Below are 15265 nucleotides of genomic sequence, written 5' to 3'. Positions count from 1 at the left end.
AAATCTGTATGCTAGCTTTTATCTTCCAATTATTGCCTCACCAAGATATATCCCGTTTCATATGCTATGTTCCCACTGTTGTGTTGGTACTTTTTCATTAGGAGGTGTGGTCTAGGTCTGTTCTCCCTTGGAACTCAGCAAATTTTGCAATTGCCTCTTCCAAAAAAACTATAGTGAATTATGTATCCTGATTCTGGAGGCTATTCACAAGAGTCACTGCTATATTTTGTGTATCGTTGGGATTTTTCCCCTTTGATTTAACTCATGAACTCAAAAAGAGAGGAGATTAATTTTTTATTGTACTAAATTTCCCTTATCAATAAATCACTTGGTGTAATATCGCCATTAGAAGACTTCTGTTATACATAACCTACATACAAACATTATGTGATTTACAACCATGATATAATCAATCCATTTTCAGAGTAATGTCTTATATTAAGTCATTTACTTTAATCTGCAGAGATAATCTCAGTTCATTGGGTCTTAGGAAACAGTATGCATTTTAAAAATAAAATCTGATTTCTCTTCTAATGTAAAATGAACATTAACAGATTGTAATCAAAACAATAAATTATGTGGCAGTGGCAACACAGATGCTCCTCTTTCATTTAATTATCTTTTTCTTTTTTTTTTTAACTTCTCGGCAAAGGTAATACTTTATATTTACTAAACATAGATTAAAAAGGGGATCAGAGTAGTTTGTTTAATTGAAGTTCAGGGAAGTTGTTGATTAAAGTGAGGAATAGCAGCATCCAAGTCTGAACAATGAAGATAAGGTGAATAGTTATCTTCTTGTGGAGAATTTATGCATCACCGAAAGGAGTCATTTTTCACACTGTGGCTGGGTTTTGAAGAAAGGGGGTCATGTCACAGAATCGGCATCATTTTTAGTCCTCTTGTGTAGTGAGGTAGTCCTTCTGTAGCACTGACCACGCCCATTGGGGGGTGGAGCGATGGGCGGAGGTGACCTGAGGAAGGAGGTCGGAGGGGGCGAGGAAGGCGCTCTTTTTTTGGCGTGACTCGGACAGGAGAGGATCGGGTTGAATTTCCTGGTGTTCATCTGTCTAGGTTGTAAGTTATTTCTCCCTGAATAAACATCTATTCGGCCTATTTGTTTATCCTGACCCTTATTTACCGCAATACTCTTGGGGTTTGAAGCTTTTGCAAACAAGAGACATATCCATTTCATATTTGAATGTAATTTGGATTTACAATAATTTTCCTGTTTTGTTTATGCTGTTGCTCCTTTTCTATATCCTGAAATTATAAGAAATTGACTTAATGAGACATATTCATGAATAGGGGACAAACATGGTCAAAAGCCTTGGAAGACTATTACATTCAGGAAGTACAGCTTAGTATTTTAATAAATGTGCAGCGAATGCATCATTTCCCCTGTTACTTGGTTTGTGTGCTTTTGTAGAAACATAATATCCTAATTTCACACATCAAGGAGAACAATTGAATTTTAATATAATTAGGAAAGTTCACAGCCAGCTCAAAACAAATTGATGAGGAAATGGTGACATCAGAAGCTGACTCTGGCGGTGCTATTAGGAAGCGAGAGCAGAAACGGAACCCTTATTCTGTAAGTTTCTGCTGGGAAGATGCTTGGTGTCCTTGCTTCTGCCTTTCTTCCAGGTGAACAACTCAAGTTGTCCAACATGATAGTATTCATTTTCCTGGGTAAGTGAACCGTGGTGCTAGTTCTGAATTTATTGCAGTATTAACTCTTCCTAAACTGAATGCTGTCCCATCTGGCCTAAGCTTATGGGGACATATAGTAAAAAAATGCCAATTATGTTACTAACTTGTACTTTGATGTTATTTCCAGTAATGTACATTTATTTGTAGTCACTTGTTTCTAAGACTACGGATAATACAAAACAGGAGTGTTTCATTACTCATCACATTGCTCCAGCATAACACAACTGGCTTTGTACTATTTACTAACATCTATTGAGTTTTCATATGTGCGAGAATCTTTGAAAAAGATATCTGCCCAATATATACTTACAAGTTAAAGGATGGCAAAATTTTATTTTTCTGTTTAGCTTTGACAGCAGATGAGAGAGGGGGAGGGAAGGAAGGAAGAAGGGAGGTAGAGAGAGAGGGGGAAAAGGGAAGGAAGGAAGTAGGGGAGTGAGATCAACACAAACTGTCCCTCTAGTTTGCCTTAATAATCAGATCCAGCTGAGGAGAGAAAAGCTGCTAAGCTCTGAATTAAAAGCTCTGCCGCTTGAGTGACATTCATGGCCTACAGGTAAAATGTGGGCTCCACTCTCTTGTGTTGGGTCATGATAAGAGGTTAGTCCAAGTAATTTTCTTTAACAAAGAGCCCACAAAAACCTACATGGTAGATATGTGATTTATGAAGGTTAATATTTTCTTCAGGGTATGTAAGCATCTACATATCAGTTTCAGGATGCAGGATAATTGTGGTCATACTGGATATTAATAAACAAGCCAGGATTTTCTTTAGTGTTAGCTATAGTTGTTGATGAATGGGGCTAAATAAGAGCCAGAAAATAATATGGGTTATTCCAAATTACATTTTAAAAAAGGAAAAACAAAATAAATCAAATCCAAGAAAATTAGCCAGGAAGTAAAGGATCCTTTGCACATTTTCAGTGTCTCTGTGGAAATTCCTGTGTTAAGGGGTTTACTCGTTGCTATAATGTTTCCTTATTTCTTTATTAGTTTCTGGCATTTATAGTTTTGTTATAATGGTAAATCTAGGAGTTTCAATTTTTGTAGCAATGTATCAGATCATACAAACTATATCATTCTTCCTCAAAGCTTTGGTTGAAAAAGCTATGGTCATTTGTTGTCATCTTTTATTTCCAAGTTAACACAGAACCCAGGGGCTGTGAAAAAGGAAGTTATTACTAACATGGTTAGGACTGAAAATAGACCCATACTGCCTAGTATTACATGTTATAATGCAGCAAGTTCCTGTTGCCCAAAACTATAGGGGAAATGGTAAATTTCCTTAAGAGGGTGATACACTTCACAACATTCTTTATCCTACTAGTTTTAACAGATTTTTGTTTTCATTTAACATCAATAGAATTTTTGACAAATCTCATTTCAAATGTCAAGCCATAAATCATAGCCTGGCACAAGTAAAGCAGAGTCCTGAAAGAGAAAGCTGTGTTTTGGATTCATGTGGACCAAATCATTGAGATGATTTCGTTAGTTCATTAAGTACATCGTCTAAATATAGAAAATGGTGGAATTTTCAGCAAGAAGTTGAAAAAGAAAAAGGAAGTAAAACACACTTGGGGATGAGACTCGGGATCAATCACCACACTGAAGACCTTGGGAGAGTGACATGCAGCCAAATGTGAGATTTCCTAAGTGAATTGGTCACAAGATGGCATTGGGGAATCAAAATCAGGGTCATGAGCTTAAAGCCAGTCTGGTATATGCTGAGTTTAATACTAGGCAAGCTATATAGGAGGACAAGATAAAATGATCATAGCCAATAAATGTCATTTCCTTATGAATTAAGCTTTAACCATGAATTCATGGTCTTTAGAGAACTGAACTGGTACAAATCACTTTGAACTTGTGTTGAAAAATAGCCATGTTGCATTTTGTGTTTGCAAACTTGGAATACAGGTTGACTAGATAAGCTTGTCCACAAACACACAAAGAAAACAGAAAGTTTATATGTTCCAACCTAGTTCTCAGTAAGAAAATTATAACTGAGGTGCTTGGGGAGGATTCAGTGGTTCAGAGCACCTGTTGATCTTGAGAGGACCCAGGTTTCATTCTCAACACCAACATGGTAGCTCGCAACCATTTGTAACTCCAATTCTAAGAGACCCCGTTCCCTCTTCTGGCCTCTGCAGGCAGCAGGCTTGTTTATATCATACATGCAGGCAAAACACTCATAAAGATAAAATAAAATAAATTTAAAAGATAAAACCTGTATAAAGAAAAATAAATAGAAAACTATTACTGAGCTGAACACATGGGCTTACCCTTCTAGAGTAGAAACTCAGGAAGTAGTACATTGGGCCCAATCAATTTTCTTGGATTCTTAGAAAACAAGGCTTGGAAAGAGGTAACACAAAAGAAATATACTTAACACTACCTTGTCACTGGCAATTCATAGTCAAAGCTAATCCCACCTTAAAAATAATTAAATGTCTAGGCTCAAACAAGCTTGTGGTCCATAACCTTGACTCAACTGTGATTCTCTTATTTTTCCATTTATTGACTAAGCAAATAATAAAAGAAATTGATTCCATTGTAAAATGCACTAAATTAGGATTGCTATTTTCTTGATTACTTTCAGAAAACTTCCCTAAAAATAACTTGTAAATATCAAAGAAAAGGCAGTACTAAAAGTCATTCTATACATAAGGTGACATAAAGAACTTCTCTGAGTGAAACAGACTCAAAGGACAGGCAATTGACCAGGGAAGGATGTTCAATGGCTCAAAGTGCAGAGGCACAAACTTCGTGGGAATAGATATGGGACAATGAAGTTGAGGGTGCATTACAACATCTTTCATAAGTTGTTTGGATGCCTACACTATCAGTGCCATTGCCAATGAAGTACAGTGACTCATCATAGAGGAATGAAGACCAAGACAAGGTTAAATTAATCTGAGTCTGGAATCTTGTCTACAGTATGCTGACAGAGGAAATAGCTTTTTTTATCTAGACTTGGTATTGAAACTATTAGGATTAAATTATATATTAGAGAATCTTTAGTTCAGATATTTTCATCAAGCCATGGGAGAAATAGGATTCTCTATGAAGAGTATAAATAAAGCCAAGAAAGTTCTGAAAACAGGACTTAAACTAGAAATATATTTTAACTGAGCACTAAGAGGATGCCTCACTCTCAGCGGATGCTGTAGGTGGTGAGGAATCATCCAAGGGACCTAGAACAGACCATTTCTAGAGGAAGAGGGAGAGCAAATCATCAAAGCGACCAGACACTAACAGATGAGACAAAGTCTTAAAAGTTTTGAATTTCATGTTAAGGGGTGATAAAAAAAATTTTTTTAGAAGTGGTTTAGGAAGTGGAGAAGGCTCAGTAGTTAAGAGTGCTTGTTTTGTGCACCAGGGATGCATCCTGGTTCCACTGTCAGAGGGGGGAAATGAGATGGGAAGGGGGAAGGGCATGGGAAGGAGGGAGGGAGGGAAGGACAAAGTAGGGGAGGGAGAGGGAACTGGGATCAATATGTAAGAAGAAGTAAAGAAAAAGAGTGCTTGCTGCTCTACCTGGGGATACTAGTTGGGTTCCCCATGGCCATATTTGGAATCTTGCATTCACTTTAAAACCAGCTCCAGGAGATCTGACTGCTCTTCTGGCTGCCAGGAGCATCCATGACCCCCTCTTTTGGCCTTCATGTGCACCCACACACATGTGCATAAGCACACATACACAAAAACTGAAATAAATCTGGATTTAGAAGTGGCTTTTATGTAGTAAAACTTTTACCAGTCAATGAGTAAATGCAAAGTGAGAATGAAGAGCATAATACATCATGTCTAAGAATCTTACACTGCACAGCAACAAGCCAGGATCTCTAAGTATTTCTGTGGTTGGTAGACTTAGAATTCTTTCGGTATAGATCCAAGAATGCTAGTGTTCGGTTGATTTTCAGGTTTTTTTGTTGTTGTTGTTGTTTTTTTTTTTTTTTTTTTTTTTTTTTGAGAATCTTCCATACTGATTTCCACAATAGTTGCCAGTTTACACTTCCACCAACAGTGAATAGGGGTCTTTTCTTCCCCACTTTCTCACCAGTATTTGTTTTCTTAGCAAGAGCCATTCTGACTGATGTGAGATGCAAGACCAATGGATTAGCATTTGTACTTCCTTGATTACTTAAGAATATTAAACACTTTATCAAACAGACAGAGCATGTGGAGGGAGGAAGAGAACAAGGAAGGAGCCCCAGCAGAGTCAAATAAGACTAAAATACAAAGATACATATGTATGAAACCTGTCACAATGAAACCTGTTATATTGTATGATAATTAAAACAATTAAATGAAAATTACATGTTTAAATAGAGAACTATGGGGAAGAGAAAGAATATTTGTTGCAGCCCCCCAATATTTCTGCCACATTATATTGGCCATAATCCTGTCTTTCACTATTGATAGTTTATATTTTAGGAAAATGGCCACCAAACTGTAACACTGCTAACATGTCATTGTTTGTTGTTGTTGCTGTTGCTGTTGTTCAAGCTGCGAGGCTAAGCTCAGAAAATGAGCCCACTTCCCAGACAAATGACTGTGCATATTTAATGCAGCAATGCTTAATTGACAGAAATGGCTGTGAGCAGTCATGGAGATCATTGGAGGACACCTGCATTGTTCCAGGTAAAACAGGTTAAAAGTCCATCCAAATGCATTTTTTCAACCAACATAGCAGGGAGATTTCACATTATCTTACAGAATCCTAGAAGCTAAATTATTTTTTGCTTTAAATATTTCATTTATTCTTGATACTCACTTGACTCACCATCAGTGGACATAGTTATAAAATTGGACTATTAATTATTTAAGGGCCCTTAGAGTGACACTGGAGGTAGCTTTCGGTAAAATTTAAAATCATTACTTTTTTCTCTCACTACAAATACAAAAATTATATGCCTACTTCTCAGAACACGACTAAAATTTTATTTGTACACTTATAATATACTGTGTATACTATTTTCTATTCCTACTGTGTCATGAAGAAATTAAAATATGTTTTAAGGGTTGTCCAGTACAAATGTTTGGAGGGTGGATTGGGATCACAGCAAAGACTGTAGTAACTGCAAGAAAATGTTAGAACTGGGTGGGAGGGGGGAAATAAGAGAATGAAGACTCTGTTGCACCTCAGACTCTGAGAGCAAACTTCTGCTGTTGTGAAGGGTAGCACCCAGAGACCAGGTTACACAGCATCTAGAGAGAGAATGCAGGCAAACAGGACTGCTGGATGCAGAGTCTGGGAGTTTTTGTAGTTGAGAGTGGGGGGGAGGCAGAAGCCATGGCTTTGCCACATTCAGAAACTACTTTTCCAGTTAAAAGTGTCAGATGAGAGATAAATGTAATTTCCCATTTTTTTCAAGTTCTGGGCAAATGTGATGAGGTTAGCTGCTCTCTGCATTCCATGGAACTGGTTTAATAGCCTCCACTTTCTGTTTGTTTGCTTGCTTTGTTGTTGTGGAGAGAGGTGTGTGGGGGGGGGTGCTATTGAGTGACTGGCATTTGCAGAACAGTAACAAAAGTCATCTGAACACAGTCATGTAACTGAACTAACACTGCTGAGAGTACATTCGCATTCACTAAAAGTAGATTGACAGACCCGCTACAGAGTGAAACATTCCCTTGGTGGTGTTATGCCAAAGTTGTTTTAAAAATTATATTCTGCCATTAGGACAAATTTAATTGTCTCTGTATTGTGCCTATTATAGTTAAACATTTCAGGAAAAGAGTGCAAATTGAGAGATTAAAAAGGGAAAATGAAAAATTCGTTAAATCACATAATGTTTCTCCACCTTTCCTACAAATACTGGATAATACCCTGCTAGTGAATGTCACCTACCTTGCACAGAGTGTTCTAGGTGAGAGGCAGTGACCTATAGTCATAACAATGCCAGGGTCTCCATCATCATGGTCCCACAGTATTTTGCAGAGGACTTTTCTGCCCCAGAAAAACAAGAGAAATATCTCCATCCACAGGAGAGTTACAACTATTCAACCCAGTGCTCACACATTTGCTCAGAATAAAGTATTTGTAGATGAGGTCAGAAGATGACAAAAAACATCTTACTTGCTGTGATGATGAAACACCTAGCTATATTTGGCAAGGCAACTTTAAATGTGGTATTAAAATATTGTAGTTAATATGCCATGAAATAAAATTTATTATTTTAGCAAATAAATCTGAGTCATTTGCAATACATTATAATATCTGAGCAATTATTTTGCATATGAAGCAGAGAGAACAATCTCCAAATACACAAATGAAAAATTCAATTAGTTTTTTAATGAAAAAAATATATAGATCAGAGGCAAATTAATTTTTAACCAGAAAATAAAATACTGGTAATTAGAAATGACTTATTTATTCAACATTATTTATAAAATGCTTTCTAAGCCTTGAGGGAACTTTAACTTTTCATAAAAAATTTAGAACCACTTACATGTTTAAAAAGTCACTTCTAGGGTGTTCGACAGCAGACTTCCAGGTATTCTGTCTCATATAGTCGGAGCCAGCATATGTATTCTGCCCTCTCTCACTTGATGCTCCATGAGCCATAGATGCAGGAACTGGGATCTAGACGCATCCACAGGGGCTGTCTGGATTCACCTATCTGCAAGATTTATTGATGTCTGGATTGTATCCAGTTGTGCTTTTCTGTGATGGTATCCATTTACTATAAAGAGTGGCTTCTTGGGACTATAGAGATGGCTCAGCAGTTATGAGCACTGGCTTCTTTCCAGAGAACCTAGATTAGATTCTAAACACACACAGTTGTCTATACCTCCAGTTCCAGGGTATCTGATACCTTCTGTTCTTCATTGGCACCAGGCATGCATGTTGTGCACAGACATTCATGGAGTCAAAACACTCAGGCACCCAAATAAAACAAAGTAAATCTTAAAATAAAGAGGGAAGGAGAACTTCTTTGATGAGAGTTGATAGACTTAGAATGTAGTAGGTCTAGCAAAGTTGTAGTAGTAGATTTTCTTCTAAGATCCATTATCTCATTAGTCAGGGAAAGTTGGCTAGGTGTCTAGTACCAGCCATGATTTCTTTCCTGTTCATTCCAATTAGAAAACTACTGGTTATCCCAACAGGCAAGTGCCACTTACTGCACCTTTATGCATATCTTGCCCAAGTCTTCTTGTGAAACAGTCTCTCACAGAAATGGCTGAATAAACAGGATCTGAACAATGGCAAGATTAATAGACACACTATTGAGGAAAGGAAAAATCTCAGGGGATCATTTCATCTGGAAAAGCAACTACAGGCAACTCATTACTGTTGAGAAAGGGAAAGTTAATCTTTCCTAGGGTTGAGTGGACTAATTGTTTGTCCACAAAGTGTCAGCCCTGAAAGCATATGCACACAAACAATAAAAACAGACTCTTCAGGTAGTATATATATGTACGTATGTATGTATGTATGTATCTTTGCAAACATATACATATCTATTTATTGTCCAATTATCTATCTATGTGTCAACAGTAATAATCAGACAAGAAAGGCTGTCAGGTGTAGGAGGGAGGGGATTTGAGAGCTCAAGGAAGGAAAGGGAAGGGGGAAATTATGTAATTATATTTTGATTAAAATGTATAGAAAGTTTAAATAAATAAATGAATCTGGGGATTCATGCATAGCTCAGTGGTAGGCATTTGCCTTCTATATAAGCAGGCAAATTACAACCCTCTTGGGAGGATGAGAGAGCAAAATAAAATAAGTAAGCTGACCCTAGAAGGTATAGTCAAGTTTCTCTATTTTCTGTTTGATAATTCCTAAGCATTGAAGGAATCATAGTAGTTATACTAGCAACTCCACCCTTGATCCAGATGCTATTATATAAAAATCTCTCAATTGTGGATTGCTTAAAAACAGACCCCAGAATTTATGTATATTCAGCAGATCCTAATTCATTCTGATTCTCTCAGTGTTTGGGGGGGACAAACAATATGAATTTTTTTAGAGATTTCTGGGTAACTTAATTACCAAGGGACAGAGTACTTTGAGTCCTATATATAGGACTATATCAAACTTAATATTCATATATTAAAGTACATCCCATAGACAATAATAATATTTGTTTAGTGTTAGAAGTCTGGAAGACACAAAATCACTTTGATGAACATCCTTTAGCAAACCAAGATAATCTTACTAAACTCATTAATTTCTTGGGTTGATGTATTAAAAGTACTTTGAAAAAGAGAACTATAATGTATATTCAGATCACTGTCTTCGGTGTTATATGTGATTATAAAATCCAGGTGACTCCTGCAAGATAAATAACTCATCATATTGTAAACTGAGTGTCCAGTCTTTGGTGGAAAAAAATTTCCAGTTTAAAGAGTGTCTTTGTATCGATGATCTCCACTGCACAGTGAACAAACTTTTTGGGAAAAAATGCATCAATCAAACAGGTAATATTTGTTGAATCAGTTCTTTATTTCAAAACTATATCCTCCCCAGTCCTTGTGCATTCATTTGTTGTATATTTATAGCATTTAAGTTGCTAATATTTTATTGATATGACTGAGTTAAAGCATGATAATGACACATTTTCTTACATTATTAATTCTGTTATATGTCTAATGCTGACTTTTAAAACCAAATTGGAAAGTACTTTCTTTTCTATACTTTAAAACAGTATAGAAAGAATTGATACTCTTGCTTTGTTCAGTTACTGGTTTAAACAGTACTATGGTTGTACAATTCATCATATGATATATAAAAATATAAATTAGTATGATTGTTATAGAATTGGCCTAGTTTCTGTGTCATGAGTGAGAATTTGTAGTTTGTCTTCCATTCTTTGTATTTTCATTATAGTGTTTGTTTTTCCATGTGACTCTTTATGACTTCTATCTCTGTAGATCTCTGTAATATGGTACTAATAGTATTCTCTGCTTGTCATTTTAATATCTGTAGAAGATGTGTGTGTGTGTGTGTGTGTGCGTGTGTGTGTGTGTATCTGTGTGTCTGTGTCTGTTTGTGTCTGTGTCTGTGTCTTTCTCATATTTGGTGGCGTTCATTCGACTATAAATTGGCCTTGACTTTCAACTTTTTTAATGAAAAAATGGATGGCAAGTGCTCATCTGCGGATGAATCATCTGTAAGCCCCACCCAAATCAAGCTTCAGGGAACACTTAGGAAGAAAAAGTGCAAAGACTGTAAGTGAAGGAGGTTGGGGAGGAGGTGTGAAATGCTGTCCTCTAGACACGGTATGATACAGCTGATGCTCAAGTGAACACATACCAGCCATGGTTGCTTGCACAAGACCCACACAAGATAAAGTCATTTAAACTCCAGCACGGGTGGGAGAGGAGCTTCCAAGGCCCCACCCCTAGCAGAGAGGGAATTGACATTTGATGGCTAATAAGACATGGAGAATCACCTTTGTTCAGAGATATTTGTGCTGGTAGGTTGTCCATGCTCCATGGATGTTTCCAAACCTGTTTCCCAAGTAGCATTATTTTAACTCAGTGGAATAATAATAGTAATAATAAAAAAATAAAGAAAAGGAATTAGTATCTGGAGTGAGACAATTTGGTGGATCTTAGGGGAAGTTGGAGAAACCTGTAGCAGGTGGATATGATCAAAATATGTTTTGAACATGCATTATAATTTCAAGGAATAAATAAAATATAATATTTTATAATTATAATAATAAAACATAATACAAAGATAATAAAAATTGCCTTTGCACTCAGTTTTAGGTCATTTTATACAGAGTCTTGAATGAATTTTTTATTTAATAGTTTACGCAATTCTTTTTCCAAGAGGGAAAAAGCAGGGGACAGTTGTATTTAGATCAAAGCAAAACCAAACTCCCAACAGTGTAACTATCTCAGTGACTGAGTCTGGGATTCATTCACAGTCTTCTGACCTACAAAGGGCATGGAAAACTCTGTATCTGTGGCTCTGCCATCCACAGAACACACAGCTCATCTTGTAGGCTTACTCCAAACATACTGCTATCTTTGGTGGACATCCCATGTCCTAGCATCTCTACATGTTGGGGTTTCCACTGTGGTGCCTCTCTGGAGGGATTTTGACATCAGTACTTGGTGACAAACCTCAGTTTCTTTCCATGATCCCATCAATTCACTTCATCTTAAACTGAACATTTACTAATGGCCTCCTGACTTCTCTGAAAGGATTCCATCATAGCTAGGTGCCAAGCCTCAGCTGCTCCCCCCACCCCTGACTGCTCCATACCTTCAAAACCAGTACATGTGGTAGCCCCTTACACATTACCAAGCACATAAAGAATAAATGGACTTAAATCATCCTTTTACTTCATTCATAGAGGAGTCAACTCTGCCTTCCGATTTAGTGCCAAGGTCAAATGTCACACGAGGGTTCCAGGGGAAAGATACATCTTTAATGGCTGAAAGGAAGGATGACTGTGTCACAGCAGCAGAGACCTGCCAGGAATCTGAGAACTGCTCTCTGCTCCATGAGAACTTTAAGAAAGCCTGTGGCAAAGGAACAGCACAATGCCACACCCTTAGTGGTCAACAGTTGTGTGTGGCCCTAAGAGAGAGTCTGAGAGAGACAGTTTTGTGGGACTGTCAGTGCGGTTCCCCTTTAGAAGGAGACTGTATTCGAATTTGGAAAAGCTTATTTGAAGACATTTGCATACAGGATACGCCAATCAATCAAATTCCTACCTTCAGTCAAGACAACCAAGACAATGAAAATAGATTCAAGGAGGGCATTGCTTCAGGTTGGTACTTAAAAGAATAATTTAGGAATATTAAATAAAATCATAAAAAAGCATTAACTAAAGAATACTTAATTTCTGGTTTATTTGTCATTGCTACCTTGAAAGTTAATATTGACCTTCTCTTGGAAATTAAATGTTTGTAAATCTCTATACAGTGACAGACAAAGGGTATCAGGAAGAATGAATCAATGTGACTTAATTTGCTAGCATATTGACAACTTAAGTTATTCACATATTCATTGATCAAATGCTTAGGAAACATTTACAATGTGTTATATATATAGTGAAAGAAGGAAATCTGTCCTTCATTGGAGAAGATTGCTATATTTTAAAGAAATATTAAAATTAAAAAAAAAAAAACAGCTGTAGAGGCAGGAGGCAGAATCAAGCAGATCTCTATGAGTACAAGGCCAGTCTTGTCTACAGAGTGAGTTTCAGGAAAGCCAAAGCTACATAGTGAGATGCTGTCTCAAAACACCAAATACAAAATACAAAAAAAAAAAAAAAAAAAAAAAAAAAGGAAACAGATAAAACGTGGAGATAGTCATTCATTTAGTGTCTCTACCTTCCTGTGGTAAGTTCTAAGCCCGAGAGCAAATAAACAAAACTGACTGTTCTCTGTGCTCTCTGGGTTCTTGCATTCTCAAGGAAGGAGTTTCTTGTCCCACTTTCCAGAGAAATAGGTTGTAAAGAAGCAGAAGCCAATTTGCATGCACAGTACTGAGATGAATGCTTGGCAGGCAAAGTCATGGGAAGGAACACAGGGTTTGATAGAGATGCTGAAATGCTACAAGAACTTGGTCGCTTGCCCACAGTACTGAACTTGCAGAATTTTCTCCTGTTAAGGTGAGGGACTAACACTTTGTCCTCCTCTTGTGCATCTACAATGAATATGAGTGATGATAGTCCAGGTTAAGTCAGTAACCTTGTGGATCAACACTATGCCTCAGAAAGCACCAGTTAAAGGTGAGCTCTGACTCAACTGTACTCATGACTGCTATGAGACTTTAATGTTGAATGACAGACCAAATATATGTATGTATGTATGTTAGATTATGAATATGCTTATATCCTTGAATCACATGGGAATGCATGAACTAGAGTTGAAGTTGATTCTAAGGTTTTTTATTCGTTTGTTTTATTTTTCTTGAGTCACTAACTCCAAAGACACCACTGTCATTCCTTTCATTAGGCTTTAGTGGAGTGCAGAGGAGATATCCAGATCCAGATGTGTACATTTTGAGTCTGCGATGTTCACTAGATATCCAAATGATGATCTCAAGTCTAAGTATGAAATCTATATTTGATTCCATGTTTGGCATAGGGGCATGAGATTTGCATAGAAGGTGAAAACTGAGAGGAAGAAGAGATCATTATAAGCCTATTGAACTAATCATGATTAACAACCCCCCCCAAAAAAAAGTTTATGGTGTCTTAGACAAGAATGGTAGCAGGGTGAGCTGATGCCAAATTTCCAAGCTGTTGTTTGACGTGGGTCAACAAGAGAAAATGTAGAAGTTGATACAGTCAATAAAAACACCCTCCCTGATTCCACAATGAAAGTCAGCAGCTGTCCACAACAAAGCTGGGAAGGGGGCTAGAGATGAGCCAGACTTCAGGACACTGAACCCCTCTTTTCCCCAAGTGACCCTTTTGGTTCACTTTGAGGATCTTTACATTAAATGTTAGGAAAAATCAGTCTTCTGTTATATTTAATTTGATTTATCATCTTACAGAAAAATATTAACTTATTATAAGCATATTTAATTAGATTATAACATTTAAATCAGATATTTGAAAGCAGTTAGCTCCAGATACATCATGTTAAAGAAGAGAAGACAAATGAGAGTGATTCTGACACAAATTTAGGAAATGTTTTTTAATTTTTGATGTGTTTGCATGTATATAATTTTAAAACTCAACTACAGCTTTGGTTGGTGCATAATTGTTTAGCCCCAGAACAAATTGTCTTTTAACTATCATTCAATAATGAACCTACTGTTGACAATATCCTCTTAGAAAAATACGTGCATACATATACAAATATAACAAACACACATGTGAAATGACATGATGATTGCATTTAATACACAGACATTTTATTGTACTGAATTACATAGGACATGCAAAAATAGCATACCATCTGAAATGAAGTTCAGTTTTTATACTAAAAATAAATATTTTGTTTCTTGGCTGATAACTATTCACACAATGAGTTGGTTGTTCTATGCAGGCTGGGAACAAAGCCCTATAGACTAAATGGTCTGGAGGGAAGAAGCTTTATGTCTCACAGTTTGGAAAGAGAAAGCCCAGATAGTCAAGTCTTCTCCCTTCTCCCTTAGCTTCTTGTCATGTCCTTATGTGGCCCTTTCTTGATGTGTACTAAAGAATGGGTATAGAAGGGGACAGAAGAAGCATATGGTGCTTCTTCTTTAAGAAAAGTTTGCCACCCAATGAGACCCAATGTCCCACCATTATGACCTTATTTGTCCCTCACAGACTCCTTAAAAATACCATATTCACACACACACATATACACTTGGGGTTGGAGCTTTAACATTTATGTTTAAGAAAACAGAGCATAGATATTCAGTCAATAACAATAAAGGGCTTACAAATTGATGGTCAGGGGTAGTTTCTTGAATATGTTTTAGTCTGTAGCACAAAACTTGTTAGTTTGACCAAATACTGGTGTTTGTCTATATTAGTATGTCTGTGTCTGTACTTTAGAAAATTTGAAAGACTCACTGAAATCTGGCTTTTATTTGTTTTTCTATGTTTTGAATTTAATATAGGTATTAAATAAAATTAATGTT

At 36.7% G+C, this 15265-nt stretch overlaps 1 protein-coding gene across 1 annotated transcript in view; it reads left to right on the top strand.

Moving 5' to 3' along the window:
- Window positions 1–1667: 1667 nt before the first annotated feature.
- Window positions 1668–15265, top strand: part of Gfral (GDNF family receptor alpha like) — a 39404-nt gene continuing 25806 nt past the window's right edge. Inside the window, exons 1-4 of the mRNA XM_051197078.1 lie at window positions 1668–1689; window positions 6220–6354; window positions 9988–10140; window positions 12030–12449. Of these exons, the coding sequence (XP_051053035.1) occupies window positions 1668–1689; window positions 6220–6354; window positions 9988–10140; window positions 12030–12449 (730 nt within the window). The remainder of the gene's footprint in view (window positions 1690–6219; window positions 6355–9987; window positions 10141–12029; window positions 12450–15265) is intronic.

The sequence above is a fragment of the Phodopus roborovskii genome, unplaced genomic scaffold (assembly GCF_943737965.1).
Source record: "Phodopus roborovskii unplaced genomic scaffold, PHOROB, whole genome shotgun sequence".
Classification (NCBI taxonomy): Eukaryota; Metazoa; Chordata; class Mammalia; order Rodentia; family Cricetidae; genus Phodopus; species Phodopus roborovskii.
This window is presented reverse-complemented; position numbering and strand designations above follow the sequence as displayed.